The 23709-nt window shown below is 37.8% G+C and overlaps 3 protein-coding genes across 4 annotated transcripts; all 3 read left to right on the top strand.

The window, feature by feature from the left end:
• The first annotated feature begins 215 nt into the window (after positions 1–215).
• LOC116192091 ((-)-germacrene D synthase-like) lies at positions 216–3895 on the top strand. Its single transcript, XM_031520528.1, has 8 exons — positions 216–392; positions 862–1153; positions 1269–1668; positions 1800–1812; positions 1887–2092; positions 3195–3333; positions 3422–3670; positions 3839–3895. Exons 1-8 carry the CDS (start codon positions 273–275, stop codon positions 3893–3895), a joined length of 1476 nt encoding a protein of 491 aa, XP_031376388.1. The 5' UTR covers positions 216–272.
• Positions 3896–5732: 1837 nt separating this feature from the next.
• LOC116195905 ((-)-germacrene D synthase-like) lies at positions 5733–10106 on the top strand. Of its 2 annotated transcripts, none has more exons than XM_031525323.1 (7): positions 5733–5909; positions 6380–6671; positions 6787–7165; positions 7559–7774; positions 7935–8073; positions 8212–8460; positions 9686–10106. In XM_031525323.1, the coding sequence occupies exons 1-7, from the start codon at positions 5790–5792 to the stop codon at positions 9983–9985; spliced, it is 1695 nt and encodes a 564-aa protein (XP_031381183.1). In that variant the 5' UTR covers positions 5733–5789; the 3' UTR covers positions 9986–10106. The 2 variants fall into 2 exon arrangements, with proteins under 2 accessions (XP_031381183.1, XP_031381193.1); XM_031525333.1 differs by having other exon boundaries at positions 8212–8311; positions 9686–9811.
• Positions 10107–10302: 196 nt separating this feature from the next.
• LOC116192121 ((-)-germacrene D synthase-like) lies at positions 10303–14287 on the top strand. The gene is made up of 6 exons (XM_031520573.1): positions 10303–10372; positions 10600–10758; positions 10874–11111; positions 12323–12461; positions 12560–12709; positions 13988–14287. The coding sequence occupies exons 1-6, from the start codon at positions 10303–10305 to the stop codon at positions 14285–14287; spliced, it is 1056 nt and encodes a 351-aa protein (XP_031376433.1).
• Positions 14288–23709: the final 9422 nt, after the last annotated feature.

Here is a 23709-nt window from a genome sequence, read left to right on the forward strand (position 1 = left end):
ATAAGTGACAACATGGCAGAGCGAGAGAGCTTCGTTTTTTATTTTTGATGACGTGGTGGCGTAAAAATTCGGATATATATATATATATATATATATATTAGAAAGATGCTTTTTCACAGTGACAAACATTCCGTGTGAATATGTGCGTTCCAACTTCCAAGCCGGTCCTATAAATTCCCGTCCCACCAAGACTCTTTTAATCAATTCATCAGCTCCAAAAATTTGCAATCTTCCTGCAGTAGAGTCCCTCAGCTACACCTGATTAATTAAGAATGAGTGAGATGTCTGCTCATCAACAACTTCCATCCTTAGCTGCTGAACGTCGTCGTGCAGACTATCATCCTAGTGTGTGGGGAGACTTTTTCCTCTCAGACGATGCTTCTCAAGAAAGGGTAAAGTATATATACATAGAGACCTATTTTGTACACGCGCTGTATGTATGTACGATTACAAAAGCTCCGTGTTTTTTCAAATATATGTACGATTATATATATTTATATATATAGTGACATGATACATTTTCCTAATATATGTTCCCAAATGGTATTATTAGCTCCAGGCGGATGCCTCATCCTCTCGACCACTACTGCCAGACCCACCCGGAAGAACTAATGACCTATAAATTTCCAATGGACTTAAGAAAATAAGCTTCAACAGAAAATACATACATACATACATACATATATATATATAAAAGGAAAAATGAAAACAGCCCCGAGAATTACACACAAAGATGTAGAGGACTTCATGACAATTGATTTTTATATTTTGGGTGATTTTTATATGTGTGTGTATATATATATACATATATATATATATATGCATGTATGTATATATCATTCTTCCCATACTTTTTTGTAGATGGACTTTGATGACACGTCAAAGCAACAAATTGAAGACTTGAAGAACGAGGTGAAGAGGATATTTGAAGTTGCTGCTTCCGATGATAACCGGAGAGAGCTATTAAACTTGGTCAATCATACTCAACGTCTAGGCATCGGTTATCACTTTGAGAAAGAGATTGATGAAGCTCTGAAGCAAGTTCACGAGAGAAGCATCGAGTCTGTGGATGGTCCAAGCTTTGCCAGTGATCTTTACACCACTGCCCTCATGTTCAGGTTGCTAAGGCAGCAGGGTTACAAGATAAATAGCAGTACGTATTCAGTAATCAATTATAATAGTTAAACGTGGCTTAAGGTGGCTTTGGGTTTCCAGGTCAGTTGTCTTTTGATTTATGCCAAAGTGCGTGCATATGTGCACTCATGCAGGTGCGTTTAGCAAGTTCAAGGGTCCGGACGGAAACTTTGATGAGTCACTTGAAACCGACGTGAGAGGTTTGCTGAGCTTATATGAAGCTAGCCATCTCCGGACTCACGGAGAGGATGTTCTTGAGGAAGCCCTAGCTTTCACTCTCACCCACCTTGCCTCCACGAATGAGAAGCTCGGCCCTGCCCTCATTAGAGATGAGATAAGCCGCTCCCAAAGGCAGTTTAACATTCGTAAGGGGTTAACAAGACTAGATTCACGAAAATATATTAAAATATATGAAGAAGAAGCTTCACACAATAAAGTGCTCCTGAAGTTGGCAAAGTTAGATTTCAACCTGCTACAGACGCTGCACCAAAGGGAAATAGGCTGCATCGTGAGGTTAATGATATATCATATATAGTTATATTTAATTTTATCTTTTGTACGTACGTAATTATGTCTGTCTATACATATATATATCTTGTAATTAGCTTTCTTTCCATACTTTTCTTTCACAAATTACCTTTATTTCACCCTATAAATATATGTAGTTACAATTTACTCGTTCGTCTATCAGTGTTCTTTGCTTGAATTTGCTATTTCTAGATTCGTTGCTGATTGAGCGATCATAATAAGAGATAGACGTCGAGAGGAACTTCCCGTACATAAGAGATAGAGTTACCGAGAACTATTTCTGGATCCTGGGAGTATATTTTGAGCCGGAGTTTTCACTACCAAGGATGATGCTCGCCAAAGTCATTTCCCTGCTTTCGATAATGGATGATACTTATGATGTTTTTGGGACACCCAAAGAGCTGCAACTCTTCACTGATGCAATTGACAGGTTAATCCACTACAGGGAGAAGGTCCTTTCGCGACGTTTTTTTATGGCTTTAGGCAACGCGTAAAACGTGGGAAAAACACCGGCGACGTAACTCCCAATGTTTCCATTTCTGTCGTTGTTGACCCTGTTGGGAGATCCTTGCCGAGGTTTGTCAGAAAACGTCGGCAAAAACCAGAATTAGCCGACGTTAAAGAAATGTCGGTTTGAATGGATAAAAGCCAACGTCCAGAAATCGTCGGGAAAGGACACTCAAAGTCAACGTCGTTGACGCCGGTCTCGTCACGAACAGCCCCGACGTTTTACATGTCAGGATTTTTTCAAGCAAAACCGACACTACGCACGTCGGGTCTAGCAAAACCGACATCTGGGCCGACATCAGTGGAGTCGGCTTTTGCAAATTAGAGCCGACTTACAAATTTAGGGCTCGTCGGACTTGGCCCGACGTTAGTTGTGTTGGCCCAGAACCATTTTAACATGCAGTCACTGTAGTATACAAAAGATGTTATGATATTTTCAGTCTTTTTAAATGAAATATTATAACTAAAAATAATTTCAGAAGATTTTGTTACTAATTTCATAATAAAGATACTTTAAAATTTTAAAAACTCAAAAAATCGAGAAAATTTCATTCAGAAACGGAGCGTTCCGAGATCACCTGGTCTGGTCCACCTCGTACCATGCTTTCATATATATTTATATATATATGCAAAATAATTGATATATATATATATATGTTTTTTTTGAATGTGCTTGCTACTTATATGGCCATGCAATATATATTTGTAAGAATTGATATATATTCTGCTTTATATTCTTAAAAAATTTCTCTAATACATAAGCGATGACGTGGCAAAGCGAGAGAGCTTCGTTTTTTATTTTTGATGATGTGGCGGCGTGAGAATTCGGTTCATGCTTTGTTTTAATATATATATATATATATAGATATAGATTAATATAATTCCTTATCTTTTGTTGTGTAAAATGAACTAGCTAGAAAGTTAGGTTATAACATAAATAATTGTAATGGTATAATGATCTGCCGGTCGCGTATGAAGGTTGGTTAAAATTCCTAATTTTTTAATTTCCTCCTTTGATTTACTAGGTGGGACATTGGAGCCATCGACGAACTCCCGCAGTACATGCAGATATTCTACAAGGCACTACTAGACACTTATGAAGAATTCGAGAAAACATTAGCTAAGCAAGGAAGGACGTACCGCCTCTTTTATGCAAAAGAAGCTGTAAGCCTCGTGAATGTGTCTACATATACACACGCTAGCGCGTAATTAATAGCAATGAAATTTATTAAATTGGGGATTTTTAAATCAGATGAAAAATCAAGCAAAGGTCTACTTCAAAGAGGCAACCTGGTTCCATCAAAACTACACCCCCACACTGGAAGAGTACATGCCCCTTGCGATGGAAACAACAGCCTACGGGATGCTAGCGACCGCATCTTTCCTAGGAATGGGAGATGTTGCCTCCAAGGATGCCTTTGAATGGCTGTTAAGCGACCCCAAGATCCTTCGTGGGTCGATGATCGTGTGCCGACTCATGGACGACATCGTCTCTCACAAGGTGCACATATAATCAAATGAAATTTCATCCATATATAAATACCGTTTTCCTGTCACCCAAATTAACTAATATCTAATTCGTTTGGATTATTGGGAAGACCTGGCTATGAATGAGCGTCATACGAAAGAAAATTAATCTCATAATTTCTGTTTATGAAATTACGTATAGTTTGAGCAGAAGAGAGGACATGTAGCTTCGGCAATAGAATGCTACATGAATTTTTGAAACTTTTTAATTGTTTTCTTTATTTTTATTTTTTTTCATATTTTTGAAACTTTTTAAAAGTATTTATTATGCATCCAAGGAAATTTTAGTTATATTTAGAAAGTTATTGTTTTAGAATTTATTGACCAATTTCAATAAAATAGCGATCATGTTTGGTGCATGGGATCAAAACAGTGCACTGGGGAACTAGTCAACACACCTGTCGATCAGGTGTAAAAAGGAAAAGCAAAGGGTACAAAAGGAAGAGGGTGACATCAACAGCATTTGAAGGGATGGGAGAGGAGCAGCAGATGGCGTGAAGGAGAAGGAGAAGAAGAAGAAAGGAAATGAAAGAGTTGCTTGCTCTCCACCTTGTTCAGCCATTGAAGAAGAAAAAAAACAGAAGAAAAGGAGGATGCAGGGCTATGATCAACGGTTCATGGAGATGATCTGGATATCCGAACTTTTAATCAACTTCTCATGAATTTTTCGGTGTATGTGATATTTTTCCTTGATTCTACACGGGTTGGGCTCATACTTGTAAAATTTCAAGATCATTCAACCTCGGGAAGTATCCAAAACAATTTTTCTTCAACAGCTGGCCAAAACCGAGTGATTTATTTCTGATTTGTGAGGAAATCTTCGATTCTGTACTAATCGAACTCAAAACATATCCCATTTTCTTTGACTTTATGAACCTTCGGTGAGCTCAAAATCTAACGACGTTGGCAATGCTTGAAAATACGAAAAAATGAATTTTTTATGGATTTTCTCCCTCAACAAGCGGAACCTGTCTCGGTTTAACTGTCTCGTGCATAGTGCACTTGAAAATTCATAACTCTCTTCGCATTGAATCTTGGGACAAGTGACCCCCAAAATCGAATGTAACTCGATTTCCTAGGTCAAACATATGGGAATCACCCTTTTAGGTTCAGATTGATCATGATATGATCCATCAAATCCCATGCTCGAGCTGCTCTATTCACTGTTTGGACACCTCAGCTCCCACGAATTTTATCTTTATGCTCGAATGGGCTCTCGATGTGATTTTTATGTTGAAATGTCCCTGACTCATCAAATCTTGATATAAAAATATAGAACTTGGCTCTGGGATCCATGAAGGTAGTTGTACTCACCGAAGAAAACGGTACAGAGATGTGGGTTCCTCTTTATCCACGGCTTTCGGTTTCGAATATTAATAATTCGTATCTTACTCTTCGGGATCAATTGTGTGCGCCACAAAATTTCATATGTTGTACTTGCCATTTTTTGCAAGAATATAATAGGAGAGCCTTATATGTTGAAATTAATTCATCAAGTTGATGATAAATAGACAGAGAAGTTCGGCTGCCAACATGGATCCTATTCCATCTTTATCAAAAATGGGATAGGAATCCGTACAACGAGAAAACGAAAGGCGCCGAGATATTCTATGACCAAAGGCCTTGTTATGAGCGGCATTTGAACTAGCGCTTTCCAGATGCATGAACCGAATTTCAGCCTTTCTGATTGTGACTTGAAAAAAGAAGAGAAAGAACTGGGAGTTGCACCTACATAAGATTTTATTCTTGAACAGAAATACATTTTTTGGTTATCTTGATGATCTTCGAGTATCGGTGGACCAAAACGGGATGTTAACACATAAGTGACAACATGGCAGAGCGAGAGAGCTTCGTTTTTTATTTTTGATGACGTGGTGGCGTAAAAATTCGGATATATATATATATATATATATATATATTAGAAAGATGCTTTTTCACAGTGACAAACATTCCGTGTGAATATGTGCGTTCCAACTTCCAAGCCGGTCCTATAAATTCCCGTCCCACCAAGACTCTTTTAATCAATTCATCAGCTCCAAAAATTTGCAATCTTCCTGCAGTAGAGTCCCTCAGCTACACCTGATTAATTAAGAATGAGTGAGATGTCTGCTCATCAACAACTTCCATCCTTAGCTGCTGAACGTCGTCGTGCAGACTATCATCCTAGTGTGTGGGGAGACTTTTTCCTCTCAGACGATGCTTCTCAAGAAAGGGTAAAGTATATATACATAGAGACCTATTTTGTACACGCGCTGTATGTATGTACGATTACAAAAGCTCCGTGTTTTTTTCAAATATATGTACGATTATATATATTTATATATATAGTGACATGATACATTTTCCTAATATATGTTCCCAAATGGTATTATTAGCTCCAGGCGGATGCCTCATCCTCTCGACCACTACTGCCAGACCCACCCGGAAGAACTAATGACCTATAAATTTCCAATGGACTTAAGAAAATAAGCTTCAACAGAAAATACATACATACATACATACATATATATATATAAAAGGAAAAATGAAAACAGCCCCGAGAATTACACACAAAGATGTAGAGGACTTCATGACAATTGATTTTTATATTTTGGGTGATTTTTATATGTGTGTGTATATATATATACATATATATATATATATGCATGTATGTATATATCATTCTTCCCATACTTTTTTGTAGATGGACTTTGATGACACGTCAAAGCAACAAATTGAAGACTTGAAGAACGAGGTGAAGAGGATATTTGAAGTTGCTGCTTCCGATGATAACCGGAGAGAGCTATTAAACTTGGTCAATCATACTCAACGTCTAGGCATCGGTTATCACTTTGAGAAAGAGATTGATGAAGCTCTGAAGCAAGTTCACGAGAGAAGCATCGAGTCTGTGGATGGTCCAAGCTTTGCCAGTGATCTTTACACCACTGCCCTCATGTTCAGGTTGCTAAGGCAGCAGGGTTACAAGATAAATAGCAGTACGTATTCAGTAATCAATTATAATAGTTAAACGTGGCTTAAGGTGGCTTTGGGTTTCCAGGTCAGTTGTCTTTTGATTTATGCCAAAGTGCGTGCATATGTGCACTCATGCAGGTGCGTTTAGCAAGTTCAAGGGTCCGGACGGAAACTTTGATGAGTCACTTGAAACCGACGTGAGAGGTTTGCTGAGCTTATATGAAGCTAGCCATCTCCGGACTCACGGAGAGGATGTTCTTGAGGAAGCCCTAGCTTTCACTCTCACCCACCTTGCCTCCACGAATGAGAAGCTCGGCCCTGCCCTCATTAGAGATGAGATAAGCCGCTCCCAAAGGCAGTTTAACATTCGTAAGGGGTTAACAAGACTAGATTCACGAAAATATATTAAAATATATGAAGAAGAAGCTTCACACAATAAAGTGCTCCTGAAGTTGGCAAAGTTAGATTTCAACCTGCTACAGACGCTGCACCAAAGGGAAATAGGCTGCATCGTGAGGTTAATGATATATCATATATAGTTATATTTAATTTTATCTTTTGTACGTACGTAATTATGTCTGTCTATACATATATATATCTTGTAATTAGCTTTCTTTCCATACTTTTCTTTCACAAATTACCTTTATTTCACCCTATAAATATATGTAGTTACAATTTACTCGTTCGTCTATCAGTGTTCTTTGCTTGAATTTGCTATTTCTAGATTCGTTGCTGATTGAGCGATCATAATAACATTCCAAACTGCCTGCCATGCATATTAATTAACCTGTGACCAATTTTAAGTTTTTAAAAACTGGAAAAGAAGGAAAATGCTTTTCAAAAAGCATTTTTCGTCTTGACCTGCGACTGGATTTACATGACATGATTTTCGACCATATCCATTACTTAGGTGGTGGAAGAGCCTATATGTCAAGAAGAATTTCCCTTTTACAAGAGACAGGATCGTCGAGTGCTACTTCTGGAGTATGCTAGCTTATGAGCTAGAGCACGGATCTTTTAGGATAATATTTACCAAAGTAATTGCCATGATCACCATTATTGATGATATCTTCGATGTCCATGGCACATTCGAAGAGCTGGAAGTCTTTACCCGTGCTGTTGAAAGGTCAGGCTCTTATACGAATAACCCAAACTTAGAATCGACTGTAATATGTAATGGTATCATATATATGACATGGTCACAAGGCTAGTGAAAGCTATAGATAGAGCTTGAGATCTAAAAAACCAATTATTATTTTATCGATGACTTTCATTTCGGTTGTCAGGTGGGACATGGAGGTCATAGACGAGCTGCCTGACTATATGCAAGTGTGTTACAGAGCATTGCTAGATGTTTATAGAGAAGCTGAGCACTTGTTGCCTGAGGAAGTAGGATCTTATAGCATATACTTCGGTATAGAATCGGTACGTTCATCTTCGCTAATTTTTTTTAAAGCACCTGTTTATTACAGCGTGTAAGCTTTTTCTTGAAATTTTTTTTCCTGAGATCAGAGAAACCCATATATATTGTTTTCTTTTTGACTTTTGGCATGACTCTGGCAGATGAAAGGTATGGTGAGAGCATATTTTGCTGAAGCGAAATGGTACCATCATCAATATACCCCAACAATGGAGGAGTACATGCAAGTCGCATTGGTCTCAGGTGGCGGTTTATTCCTAGCAGCTACAGCCTTCGTAGGGTTAAAGGATGTTGTAACCAAAGATGACTTTGAATGGCTGTTCAAAATTCCGAAGATTCTTAGGGGTTGTCAAATCGTAATTCGATTAGTAAACGACATGGTCACTCATAAGGTATCACAACTTGTTAAATTTTATTTCTCCTGTCATAATTAAGTATCTTCTTTTTTGGGTAAATATAATTAAGTTTCTTTGTTAATCAAAAGTCAACACCTTATTCTTCTTTTCCTAAAAGCGGATAGGAGGAAAAGAACAATGAGGTACACAAGGACTCATCATTTTTTTTTTCCAATTAGAAGGGAGAATGTTGGCCTAGTATAATGATCACTGATCACTCTTTCTCTAATTTTTTTCCTCTCATTTTTTTAAATTTTATAACAATCGGTATCCAGGTTCCACCAGCTCAATAAGGCAAAAAGTTACTCTACTTTATAAAAAATTATGATAAATTTCAACGACATCTCTTATAATTTGTAAAATGGCCAGTGACATCCCCTCCTTTCAAAATTAGCCACACATTACCCCTCATTTCGCTGATTTCCATTATTTTTTTCTTAAAACAGATCAGATTTTGTTCGAATAAAAAAATCAGGTGATGGGTCGATCTGTACAGTTCGGTACATGGGATCCACATAGCAAAGTGAATGTTCTCTTGGTGCCACTTCAATGAAATGAGGGGTGGTGTGTGGTTAATTTTTTAAAAGAGGATTGTCTTTAACCATTTCACAAATTATAGGGGGTATCATCGAAATTAACCCTAAAAATTATTATTTCAAATTATATTTAATAATGAAAAATATTTTTTTGAATGAGAAAAATTATCTTTCTAAATGTAATTAACTAAAATAACATTATAACCGATATATGAAAACCAATCAGTGTAATGTCCGCGATAGAACACTAGTTAAGACGAGTGGAACCTCTCCAACGTTACTGTTATAGAGAAAAGATGAGGAGAGAAAATGCAAACGTTCAACATTTGTCAATTTCTTCAAGTTTAATCTTGAACATTTATTTTCAAATCCTAAATTGTTGCAACATATTTCATATTGAGTCTCTTAAATCTAGTGCACTATTAAGTTTACCAATTAACGCAACTCCCGAGGCAGCGTCTCCCATTTGGAACTTTCTTCGCATCAATTAAACAGCTGGAATTGATCATCTTCATTAGAAAAAATATATATATATATATATTTCATATATAAGTACCTACATATTATATATATATATATATGTATATAAGCATGCATGTGAAAGAAATCAATATATTGCATGTTGGAGACCTTAATTGATTTATATATATATATATATATATATATATATATATATGATCATGCAGTTTGAACAGAAGGTAGGCCAAGTGGCTTCAGCCGTGGAATGCTACATGAAGCAATATGGCGTCACTGAGGAGAAAGCAAAACATGAACTCTGGAAGCATGTCAATGATGCCTGGAAAGACATCAATGAAGAGGCCTTACACCAGACGGTCGTCTCGGCTCCACTACTTAATATGATCGTCGACATCGCCCGTATGATTGGTGTTTGGTATGAAGATATTGATATCTACACACATTCAAGCACCAGGATGAAGGATGGCATTACTTCCCTGTTCATCGATCCTTTTCCCTTAGATATGTAGCAGTGGAATTATGAGATTCGGGGTCCCCGAAATATATGTTTGAGTGTGTGTTTCTGCCCATGTGTGGAGTGAAAATAAAACTTTATGCAGTGAGTATGCTTTGTAATAACACGTGTTGCACATTTCATGTTTGTATTTATGTCCTCGTTAATGATAGATTTTAGAGAAAACTAGTAAAATGGTCATTGAAAGATTTTAAAACTAATAAATTACTACTTGAAAGAATTTTTTGAACAAAACGATCATTCAAAGATCAGAATCCATAACGTTTTGATACTACCGTCAAAATTCTGTCAGTGCCGTTACGAAAAAATGAAATGGACGCCTATGTGGCATCTAGTGGACAAATGACTCCGATTAATGTGGCACTTGCTCAAGAGCAACGTTGTTTGTTCTTCTTATATAAAAAAAAGGTTACTTGCCCAAAACAACACCGTCCTCGCCCCACTCTCCTCCCCCAACCAAACGGCGACGTCGTTCCTCTCCCCCGCCCCTGTCGAACGACGTCGTCACTATCATCCCCTCCCTCCCCCATCTGCAATCAAAATTAGGGCAAGAAATCAAAATTAGGGATTTCCTGCCCTTAAACTTGGTCAATCATACTCAACGTCTAGGCATCGGTTATCACTTTGAGAAAGAGATTGATGAAGCTCTGAAGCAAGTTCACGAGAGAAGCATCGAGTCTGTGGATGGTCCAAGCTTTGCCAGTGATCTTTACACCACTGCCCTCATGTTCAGGTTGCTAAGGCAGCAGGGTTACAAGATAAATAGCAGTACGGATTCAGTAATCAATTATAATAGTTAAACGTGGCTTAAGGTGGCTTTGGGTTTCCAGGTCAGTTGTCTTTTGATTTATGCCAAAGTGCGTGCATATGTGCACTCATGCAGGTGCGTTTAGCAAGTTCAAGGGTCCGGACGGAAACTTTGATGAGTCACTTGAAACCGACGTGAGAGGTTTGCTGAGCTTATATGAAGCTAGCCATCTCCGGACTCACGGAGAGGATGTTCTTGAGGAAGCCCTAGCTTTCACTCTCACCCACCTTGCCTCCACGAATGAGAAGCTCGGCCCTGCCTTAATTAGAGATGAGATAAGCCGCTCCCAAAGGCAGTTTAACATTCGTAAGGGGTTAATAAAACTAGATTCACGAAAATATATTAAAATATATGAAGAAGAAGCTTCACACAATGAAGTGCTCCTGAAGTTGGCAAAGTTAGATTTCAACCTGCTACAGACGCTGCACCAAAGGAAACTAGGCTGCATCGTGAGGTTAATGATATATCATATATAGTTATATTTAATTTTATCTTTTGTACGTACGTAATTATGTCTATATATATATATATATATTGTAATTAGCTTTCTTTCCATACTTTTCTTTCACAAATCATCTTCATTTCATCCTATAAAAATATGTAGTGACAATTTAGCCGTTCGCATGTCAGTATTCTTCGCTTGAATTTGCTATTTCTAGATCTGTCTGCATTGCATATTAATTAGGGTAAATTACAAAAAAAAATCCAAATTTTGTAAAATGTCTCAATTTTGTCATAAATTTTGTTTTGTAACAGAAAAAACCATAAGTTTTTTAAAATGTCTCAAAAATAACCTCCGTTATAACTTCCGTCAATTTTTGCCTACGTGTGACCTACGTGGACTGTTAAAGGGACCCACCATCAGCAGCAAAAATTGACGGAAGTTATAACGGAGGTCATTTTTGAGACATTTTAGAAAACTTATGGTTTTTTTTGTTACAAAACAAAATTTAGGACAAAACTGAGACTTTTTATAAAATTTGGGTTTTTTTTTGTAATTTGCCCTATTAATTAACCTATGACCAATTTTAAGGTTTTAAAAGCAGAAAAGAAGGAAAATGCTTTTCGAAAAGCATTTTTTATCTTGACCTGCGACTAGATTTGCATGACATGATTTTCAACCATGTCCATTACTTAGGTAGTGGAAGAGCCTAGATGTCAGGAAGAATTTCCCTTTTATAAGAGAGAGGATCGTCGAGTGCTACTTCTGGAGTATGCTAGCTTATGTGCCAGAGCACACATCTTTCAGGATAATATTTACCAAAGTATTTGCCATGATCACCATTATTGATGATATCTTTGATGTCCATGGCACATTCGAAGAGCTGGAAGCATTTACCCGTGCTGTTGAAAGTCAGGCTCTCATACGAATAACCCAAACTTAGAATCGACTGTAATATGTAATGGGTATCATATATATGACGTGGTCACATGTGGTCACATGGCTACTGATAGCTATAGATAGAGCTTGAGATCTAAAAAATTAATTATTATTTTATTGATGATTTTCATTTCGGTTGTTAGGTGGGACATGGAGGTCATAGACGAGCTGCCTGACTATATGCAAGTGTGTTACAGGGCCTTGCTAGATGTTTATAGAGAAGCTGAGCACTTGTTGCCTGAGGAAGTAGGATCTTATCGCATATCCTTTGGTATAGAATCGGTAAGTTCAACTTCACTAATTTTTTTTAAAGCACCTGTTCATTACAGCATGTAAGCTTTTTTGTTGAAATTTTTTGACTTTTGGCATGACTCTGGCAGATGAAAGGTATGGTGAGAGCACATTTTGCCGAAGCGAAATGGTTCCATCGTCAATATACCCCATCAATGGAGGAGTACATGCAGGTCGCATTGGTCTCAGCTGGCGGTTTACTCCTATCAGCTACAGCTTTCGTAGGGTTAAAGGATGCTGTAACCAAAGATGACTTTGAATGGCTGTTCAAAATTCCGAAGATTGTTAGGGGTTGTCAAATCGTGATTCGATTAGTAAACGACATGGCCACTCATAAGTTATCACAGCTTGTTAATTTTTCTTTTCCTGTCATAATTAAATATCCTTTTCTTTTCTGGATAAATATAATTAAGTATCTTTGCTACTCAAAAGTCAACACCTTATTCTTCTTTTCCTAAAAGAGGATATGAGGAAAAAAAATATTTTCAAGTTAGAGGGAAGGTTGTGGGTCTAGTATAATGATCACTAATCACTCTTTCTTTAATTTTTATCTCCCCATTTTTTAAAAATTTTATAAGAATTGGTATTTAGGTTCCACCAACTAATTTAGGCAAACAATTACTCTATTTTATTAAAAATTATGATAAATTTTGACAACACCCCCTATAATTTGTAAAATGACCAACCATCTCCTACTTTTAAAATTAGGCACACACTACCCCTCATTTTGATTCCTCCCCTTAAATTGGATCAAATTTGGTTTGGGTAAAGAAATCAGATAACGGGCCGATCTGTGCAATTTCGTATATGGGATTCACGTGATAAAATAAATGTTCTCTTAGTGCCACGTTAGTGAAAAGAGAGGTGATGTGTGAATAATTTTTGAAAAGAGAGTTGTCGCTTGTCATTTCACAAATTATAGAGCGTGTCATCGAAATTACCCTAACAATTATTTGTTTCAAATTGTATTTAATAATAAAAAATATTTTTATTTTAAACGAGAAAAATTATCTTTCTAAATGTAATTAACTAAAATAACATTATAACCGATACATCAAAATCATCCGGTGTAATGCACAGGATAGAACAATGGTTAAGACAAGAGGAAGCTCTCGAACGTTACTGTCATAGAGAAAAGATGAGGAGAGATAATGCAAAAATAACATTTGTCAATTTCTTCAATTTTAATCTGGAACTTTTATTTTCAAATCCTGAATTGTTTCAACATTTTTCACATTGAGTCTCTTGAATCTTGTGCACTATTAAGTTGACCAATTGACGCAACTCCCGAGGCAGCCTCTCTCGTTTGGAACTTTCTTCACATCAATTAAACAGTTGGAATTGATCATCTTCATTAGAAAATATATATATATATATATATATATCATATATAAGTACCTACATATTACGTATATATATGTATATAAGCATCGTGTGAAAGAAATAAATATATTGCATGTCGGAGACCTTAGTTGATTTCTCTAGATATTTATATATAATTATTTATGCTCATGCAGTTTGAGCAGAAGGTAGGCCAAGCGGTTTCAGCCGTCGAATGCTACATGAAGCAATATGGAGTCACTGAGGAGGAAGCAAAACATGAACTCTGGAAGCATGTCATTGATGCCTGGAAAGACATCAATGAAGAGGCCCTACACCAGACGGTCGTCTCGGCTCCACTGCTTCATATGATCATTGACATCGCCCGTATGATGGGTGTTTGGTATGAAGATATTGATATCTACAAACATTCAAGGACCAAGATGAAGGTTGGCATTGCTTCCCTGTTCATCGATCCTTTTCCCTTAGATATGTAGCAGTGGAATTATAAGATTCGGGGTCCCAGAAATATATGTTTGAGTGTGTGTTTCTGCCCATGTGTGGAGCGAAAATAAAATTTATGCAGTGAGAATGCTTTGTAATAACACGTGCTGCACATTTCATGTTTGTATTTATGTCCTTGTTAATGATAGATTTTATTTTTCTTTAATTATTATTGTGCGCACCTGAATTTTATCTCGTCTGGACACGCGTGCGCGCGCCTATGCAACGCGGCTTGGGAGTGTCCACCTTTCCGGGAACGCGCGATGGACGTACGTGAGAAGGAGTCGCCATTTGCCATTTTACGACCCGAAGGTCGAGGACCGGTAAGTTATTCGGATCTAGGGGTACCGGGTACACCTACTTGCTAATGCATATGGTCTGCGGAACCCGAGGTTTCGAATTTGGGGGTTCTGTTACGTGCGAGCCTATATCTCGCACGCCCTATTAGTACTCTAGCTTGTCTAGGCTTGCCATTTAATTCAATTACCGCTTAATTAAGTTCCGCTCATCTTACGCGTTTTGACACTGTAAATTCGAAGAAATACTCCCATCGTCCACTCTCCGACCGGGATTCTTACATGAATAAATGTACAACATGAATCATTATATTGTCCTCTCAAATAAATAAAATACAAATTACAACAACTGAATCACAGTCGGTTCGCGTTCGGTTATTATTCCACTCGTGCTCACCGTGTGGTTTGAAAATACTTGAATTGAAATTAAGATGCGCGCTCAGTGTTAGGGGATTGGACCCCGTGTTCTACGGTTGGGGCGTTGGACCCCCTATGGATCGTATCCTAAAGGATCGGGCTCGATCCGCATAACAAACAAGTGCAAGAATGTAACAAAATAGCACAAATAAACAAACAATGAGGTTCTGTTATTACCGAATTTACGTGAATTAACCGATTATTAATCGGGATATCTTGACATGTAAATCCTACCCTAAAGCAAACAAAGTGGGTACAGAGTGTGAATCGATCAAGAATAGCCTCGGGAAGGTATTTCACATTTGGCATTATTTTCCGAGGACCTGATGTACGTGACGTCTATTATCAAGTCTTGTGTTTGTGGGTTGCTTTTAAGATTTATTCTATGTTGTGACACTACGGTTGTTATAAGTTATTACCGAACACGGGTTCCGCCCGTAAGTCTTAGAACCTAGTGCCTATCCCACTATTGTCCGCTTTGTCATAACCAAGTATATAATTAGTCCGGTATTTGTATTTTGAGCCAATCCACCCGAACTAATTACCCGAGATTATGCTAGAATAATAAAAACTCATCGGTTGGATAGAGCGGGCTATGCAGATGAACTTGCGCCTAGACAGATAGCTCATCCCTACCTTGATACCGTAATGTTTCTCTTATTCTAACTCTAGGGGTGTCGCTAAGTTGCAAATAGACGATTTTACCCTTGAGGTAAAAATTATTTTCGGGAAAGAGAGATTACGGTGTGCAGGCTACCTCGGCCTATGACCGGCACTAATCGGTCCCTGGACCTTCCAGGGTTGTCAAGAACCCTAAAAAGTCAAAGAATCGATTAATCTGTCCAGAAGTGATCTAAGAAGAACTTCCATGCCCCGACCTGAGTTTCCTGAAATCAGGTGAGGCCTCGAATCAAGACGCGCAAGTCCTTCCTAGACATCCATGTCACTTCGAGCCACGTGTCTCGGGTTTGATAAAATTTGCAAGTTTTGAAAAGGGCACCAACGCATGTTTGCAACCTATCGACGCGTGTTATCGGTTTATTACCAATTTGTGCAAAATTATTATGGCCAAGTGAGTTAATTAATCGCATGAACATCCCAATTATCCCGTTAGTGGAATTATTGATTAAATTAATTAATGTTTTGCCAAATGCTCTAAATATTCGGGTTTCAGACCGTCGAGCTGATCATTGATGGATCGTCCGATGCGAATCCTAATTCCCGATCACCTTGGGATTTAAAAAAATTAATTTTAGGTCGAGTTTGCATGATTATCCGATTCATGTGAGGTTTCGATTAAAACGAGAAAATAAAGCGTTTAAACACGGATCAATAATACATTATCACGTCAAACACGACAAACATACATATTTACACAATCGGTGCCGCCATGATCATGATAAACACATACAAACATACACACACATAATATTAACGGAATTGATAAAACGGCACCGATTCATGGAAGCGGAAAATCATGCAAAAAGTACGTATTATCATGTTGTATACGTATAATTACAGAAAACAAAATATTCAAACGGGGCACACGCCTTGTCGGTCGGGGATCCAAGTAGGAAAGGGTTGGGTATCTTCAAAAAATGTCCAGGGACTTATTTGAATAATTTTAAAAGAACAGGGACTGATTTGAAAATTCGGATAAAGTTTCATGGAACTAATTTGAAAATTCTGGAAAAATTGGGGACTGTGTAAGAATTACTGAAAAAATCCAATGACTCATTTGAAACGAATTTAAAAGTTCGGGCTGATCTGAAAAGTGAAAAAATGCCCCAAGGACTGAACTGAAACAACATAAAAAGTTTCCGGAACTGGTTTATAAATCCTGAAAAATTCAGGGACTGATTGGAAAATGCTATAAATGGCTGGGACTCGGCTGAAACGAATTTTAAAATTCGGGTCAGATCTGAAAAAGGCGGAAAATAGCCCCAGGACTAAACTGAAATAACTTGAAAAGTTCCTTGGAGTGGTTGGAAAATTATGAAAAATTCAAGGACTGATTGAAAAATGGTAAAAATGGCTGGGACTTGAATGAAACGAATTTTAAAATTCGGGACAGATCTGAAAAGGGTGAAAAATAGCCCCGGGACTAAACTGAAACAACTTGAAAAGTTCCTTGAAGTAGTTAGAAAATTCTGAAAAATTCACGGGCCGTTTGAATTCAGAGTTAAAGTTACTTTGATTTTGATTTTAATTTTGATTGTGGAAAAAGACAAATGAGATTTAGTTATAAATTTGACTTGGAAAACGTGTGTTTTTGTTGTGTAGTGTGTTGAGTTAAAGTTAAAGTTAAATTTCGGGAAAACAAACGGGGCCTCAAGTACTGATTGGAAAATGGTAAAAATGGCTGGGACTTGAATGAAACAAATTTTAAAATTCGGGACAGATCTGAAAAAAATAAAAATGCATCCTCAATTGAAATGATACAAAGTAGATAGTTCGTAAAATCGAGTTCGGGACATATCTGATCACCCACGCAACCCAATAACGCTTATTTCACGTCATATTCATCAAAGCAAACATTAATATTCAAAATGGAGCCTTAAACATGCTACTAAGTCGGGAATTTACCTAGTTCGGGAAGTTGATGGGTGATTCTGTAAATAAAAAAATAATAAAAGACAAAATGCTGGACGAGTTGGGCCGGGCTGTGACGGGCCGAAATCCAGTGGGGTGGACTGGGCCGAGTGGACCGAACGAACCGAACTGGACCGGACACTGGTGGACCGGGCCGCTACCGCTGGATTGGGCCGCCGCTAGGGGAGGCTGTTGGGCCGCGGGATCTGGACCGGGCCACGTTGGTCTACTGGGCCGGGCGTATCTATTCAACAGGGATCTGGACCCGATTAGAAAAAAAAAAAAAAAAATGGAGAAGAAGGAGAGGGGTGGCCGAGCCGAGGGAGAATCCGAATCGGGCGATGATGTCGGCGTCGGGGACGAGTCGCGTGCGAGGAGAGGAAGAGAGAGTCGGGGAGTCGAGCGGTGGGAGCTACGGGCTCAGCTGGGAAGTTGGGTCGTGGGAGCCGAGGGTGTGAGAGTTAAGCCGCCGGCCGGGATATGTACGGAGACGAGCTGAGGGCAAAGTCGGCGTGGGAGCCGAGGTTCGCGGGTGAGCTGGGGTGTTCACGAGCTCGGGGTTTTGGGGGTCGAACCAGCTGTGGGGAGTTGCGGTTTTTTTTTTTTTCGAGAGAGAGCCAGAGAGATCACCGGTTTTCGAGAGTCTGAGCTGCGGGATCCCCAGTCCGGGGGCGAGTTGCCGGTTTTTCGAGGGAATTCGTGAGCTGTGGGGTTTTCTTCCGAACGGCCGTGAGCTGCGGGATCCCCGAAATTTTGAGCTGTCGGTCCTTTTTGAGCATTCGTGAGCTGCGGTTTTTTTTGAAAAAACCGAGAGAGAGAGAGAGAGAGAGAGATGGCGTGCACGGTTCTCTTGGCTTGTACAGAGGTGGCGTGTGGCAGGCTTGGGTCAGGAGACGCGTCACGAGCTCGATTTTACGCTGGCCGGGAGGAGAAGAAGAAGAAGAGGAAGAAGAAGAACAAGAAAAAGAAAAGAACAAGATAGAGGCAACGGTCAGAAAAACTTCTGACCGATCCTCACATTTTTTTTTGAATTCGACGTGCGTACAAATTGAAAATTTCGTCTTCTTGATCGAATGTCGGAAAAATAATTCGAGACCGCCATCGTACTTAGAAAAATTCTTCGATCGATATTATGCGATGAAATTATTTTCAATCTCGAATTTTGTCCCGAATTTTTGAAAATTGATGTCGATGTACGCGAAATTCGAAAACGTCCCAAATGGTATTATTTTTTAAAAAATCATAAAATTGGTGTTAAATTAGGAAAATTTTCTATTTTTAAAAAGTCGTGAATACTTGAGTAATTAATCGGAAATACTTCACTCATGAGTGGCAAAATGACAGTTTTGCCCCTCTGGAGTCGGTGGACCAAAATTGGGTGCTGACAATTATATATGGCATTTATTAAAGTAGATTGGTTTAAGTGATTCAGTGCTCTCTTAAGCAATGTTTAAGATTCAAATCTTAGGATTAAAAAAAATTTACGATAAAAGAGTTTTATTTCTTACTGGATCGATCCGATTTAAACCTACAAGTTTGTGCTCAATGGACCGGATACCATGCGAATGGCATTTGAATTAGCATAATATGTCTTGAATTAGTAATCCATATTCCCCTTGTCTTCTCTTTGCTATTTATCCCAGTATGATTATCATTTGTTTCTATATTGCACATCAAATTCTGAAATACCCACTCCATCAGACTATTAAGTTTCTTACCTTTTATTTTAATGTTCTAATTCTAATCTGTGTATGCTGTTCGGGATAGTTATGTGATCGTATCTAGGTCTATTAATCGTGATTTTATGAAATTCTCTATCCATGCTTCTTCTTTGTATAGAAAAGAGGCTCAACAATTAATTATTCCAAGAAAGGTCATACACCTATTGAGATATGGGAAGGAGTAGATTAGTTTCAGGAATAAGAATAATCAAATTCGCAACCTATCAAATATCTCAGGCGAAAGGCGGGCATCATTGCTCAGAATCCTATTTCAACACCCCGCTTTGTCATCTGATCACTTCTTCGGAAAACCCATTACATATTATTCTCAATATATAAAATCTATTAGATTAAAGATGACATTAATAAATCTAGATTTAAAATGAAAAAATACAAATCTTGATCCGGTTCTCAATATTTGTCAGTTTCTTTAATGTTATTCTCAACCTTTTGTTTTGAAAGGCTAAATTGTTTCAACATTTATGTTCCAGCTCCAATCTTCTCGAATGCGATCCATTATTAAGTCGACCAATTGATATTTTTAAGAATTCCAGTACAATGGTAATATTTAAAGAGAAGCCCGGATTATACAAGAGGATTGAATACCACTATAATCTATCACTTAAGCTTTCGGATTGGACTTGACCTCATTCACTTAAAGATAGGATTAGATAAGCCATTCAAAGTTTAAGAGACAACATTATTTTCTAAGTACATATTCGGTGAGTATTACTCAGTCACTTGTCTATATTACATCCTATTATCAGGTGGTTCAGTGCGCTCTTAAGCAAAATCTAAGATTCAAGTCTAACATAATTCGTCTTGAGTTAGTACGCAAAATTTTCATACGTTAGGTGACACAAGTATGTTAAGATGATGTTAACCAATTTATTTATTTATTTTAGGGCTAATTACATAAAAAGGTACGACAATTACTCAAATTCTCAATTGTGCCATCATTAATACTTAATCAGCCAATACCATTAGAATTGACGAAATATTTAACGGCGTGCTAGATTTGAAACTAAAATAAAAAACTCGTGCCTTTCTGTGCTATTTTCTAAAGATTGTGCCAAAATTGAGAATTTAAGCAAAAATCGTGCATTTTTACGTAATTAGCCATTTATTTTATCATGAGTATAAAAAGAGAGTTACTATGGTGCAAAATCTTTTCACTTTACAATAATAACTTTTAATACTCGATTTCTCGAAATTGCAAGAATAATTCTCACACTTTTATTTACCAAAATAAAATTAGTTGCACTATATAATCAAGTAAATTACTAAAAAATTACGTATATTTAAGTAAAACTCTTTGAAATTTATGTAAGTTTTACTTTGAAATTTGTTTCGTAATCTATGTAAATTACTTTATTTGTTAGTAATATACAAAAAAATGGAGTGATTTATTGCAAATTGAAGTGATTTGTTTTGATTACATGGTAGTCACTTTAAAGTGACTGCATGATAGTTCTTCTCGTACAAAAACTAATGGTCGGGACTCGGGACCCATCACCACCCCGGATCAGAACCGAAGACGGGAGAGACGATATGCTAATAGAGCCATATAGAGTAACAAAATGTTAGCCCAATATTGAGTATTATAAACTAGAAAATTGTCACACCTATGAATGAAATCTCTGTTTCCAGTGGCCAATATACAAGCGTAACTCTACAAATTCATGTACAAAATGAGAAATGTTGGCTGCGGGTGTATCGATCTTCCTAAGTATATATAACGTCTATATATATAACATCCTTCGGATGCCGTGGAAGCAAAGTGTCAAAATTGAAGTTCCAACGCACACCGAATGTCGCAATAACATGATTGCAACATTGGCATGTCTTATGGGAAGAGCGAGAGATTGTCCGTCTAACTCACAAGTATGCTTTCATTTTCCCTCCGACTAATGTTCATGCTTACTCAATGATTAAAACATCAATGTGTTGTTTTCTTCATGGACTGAGGCAAGTACGAAGAAATGGAAGATGAAGTAATTTTGTTGGCTATTATGTGTCTATATGATTCTAAGTTATGTCACTTTGATGAGCAAATTTAGATAGCTGTGTATATAATCTATCTAAAACGTGTTACGTGAGGTAATTTGTTAGACAATTTGAAACTTGTATACTTGATTTTCATGTATTTTGTGGTACTAGTGTGGTGACTAATTAATTTTTTAAATTTCCAATGACCAGCAGACTATGTGTTATATCTGTTCTGTTATCTGTGCGTTCGGATTTTTAATAATAATAATAGTAGTAGAAGAAGAAATAGAATGGGGGTGAAGATTTCAATATGCATTTACGTATAATCCAATAAATGCTTACGACATACAGTCATTTATGAACACAAATTTAGTTCTCTCTCTCTCTCTCTCTCTCTCTCTCTCTCTCTCTATATATATATATATATATATATTTTAAAGTAAATATGTGATGACACTCATGCCTCTTCCTAATTCATGCAGCTAATTATAAGATCATATATCATTCTTTTCTATATTGTGTGCATAGATGGACTTTGATCGAAAAGCAGAACGTCAGACTCAAGAACTGAAGGATGAGGTCAACAGGATCTTAGTGGTTGCGGCTTCCAACGATAACCCGTTGAGCTATTAAACTTGATCCATCATATTCGACGTCTAGGATTGGCTACCACTTTGAAAAGGAGATTGATGAGGCTTTGCAGCGAACTTACAAGAGGTGGTGCTGTGAGTTTGTAGATTCCAGTGAGAGCTGCACCAATGAGAACGACCTTCACACCACTGCCCATGCGTTTCGGTTGCTGAGACAGAAGGGCGAAAAGATTCACTGCGGTATATATTAAGCAATGTAGAAATGACCATGATTACATATGCTAATGAATTTAAGTTTCTGAATACGGCTGGTATATATGTAGTCTCAAAGTTCGACTAAATATGTGCAAGGACTATCATGTGAGTTACGTCCTTCTACATCCACACTCATGCAGGTGTCTTTAAACCAATTTAAAGGCCTGGACGGAAACTTCGATGAGTCACTCAACACCGACGTGATAACTGAGTTTATATGAAGCTACCCATCTCCGGGTTCATGGGGAGGACATTCTTGAAGAAGCCCCATCGTTCGCTCTCACCCACTTTACCTCCATGAAAGATAAGGTAAGCCCTCCTATTGGAGATCAGATACGCCATGCCCTAAAGCGATATACCAGTCATAAGGTGCTCAGAAGACTAGAGGCGTCAGATTTTATTAAAGTTTATGAAGAAGAAGCATCACACAATGAAGTGTTGTTGAAGTTGGCGAAGTTAGATTTTAATGTGAAAGGTGAATGGTGGTCTGTGCTTTCCTGTGCTAATTTCAAAAAAGCGTGTTAGGAGGTGAAATTGACCTAAATTCCGTGTTAGGGTGTTATTTCCCCAAATAAATAATCACATGAACCTTCTTGCACAACTTTCATTCTCATGACCAGATACTAGCTGAGATACAAATAACACGAGAAAAAGCACTTGAGTATCCATCTCTATTATCCCTTGCTGCCATCTTTCCTTCTTGGCTAATTCAATGCCTTCCCAAGATGCAAGATTATGAGCTAGAAAATTGTCACACCTATGAATTTCCCAGTGCCAGTAGCCAATATACAAGCATAATTAAGTCTAAAAAAATTCATGTACAAAATGAGAAATATTAATTGGCTACCAGTGTATCAAACTACCTAAAGTATAACGTCTGTATATAACATCCTTCGCGTCACTGTGGAAGCAAAGTGCTAACATTGAAGTTCCAAGGCAGACTGAACCGGAAGGATAGCAATTTCAACTTCCCAGACGAGAGAGCCAGAGAAAGAGTTGAAAGTCCAAGTATGCAATAGAGCCCCCGAGGAAGACGTCGCAAGCAATCCTCACCCAATAAGATGATCGCCTGTTGGTAATGTCGAAATGAAATCTGACAGAACCTTGAGAGGAAGGGCTAGGACTATGGAGTATCTGCTTGCGATGCTTCTTTACCATGCATTTCAACTGGAAACTCCCCGGTCAATTGGAGAATCAATGAAGATCTTGACATGACTGAATTATTATGCTCCGTTTGGTTTCGCAGTTAAAATCACAAAAATTTAAACTTTAACTTTAACTCAACACACTACACAATAAAAATACATATTTCCCAAGTCAAAAATTTTAATTTTAACTTTAACTCAACACACTATACAATCAAACGCACTATTAGATTTCGTTTAGGAGGAAGCATGATCTATACTTAATTCCCACCTGTTACCATCCTTAATTTCCTAGTAATTATAGTGTGATACGGTGTCGCCGCTTAGGGAAACTCTATCGGTCAAAAATGGTGCGGTCCATATCGCTTAGGGAAACTCTGTCAAACATGGGGTGGTCCAGATCGGGTCCA

This window comes from Punica granatum, chromosome 1, assembly GCF_007655135.1.
Source record: "Punica granatum isolate Tunisia-2019 chromosome 1, ASM765513v2, whole genome shotgun sequence".
Lineage (NCBI taxonomy): Eukaryota > Viridiplantae > Streptophyta > Magnoliopsida > Myrtales > Lythraceae > Punica > Punica granatum.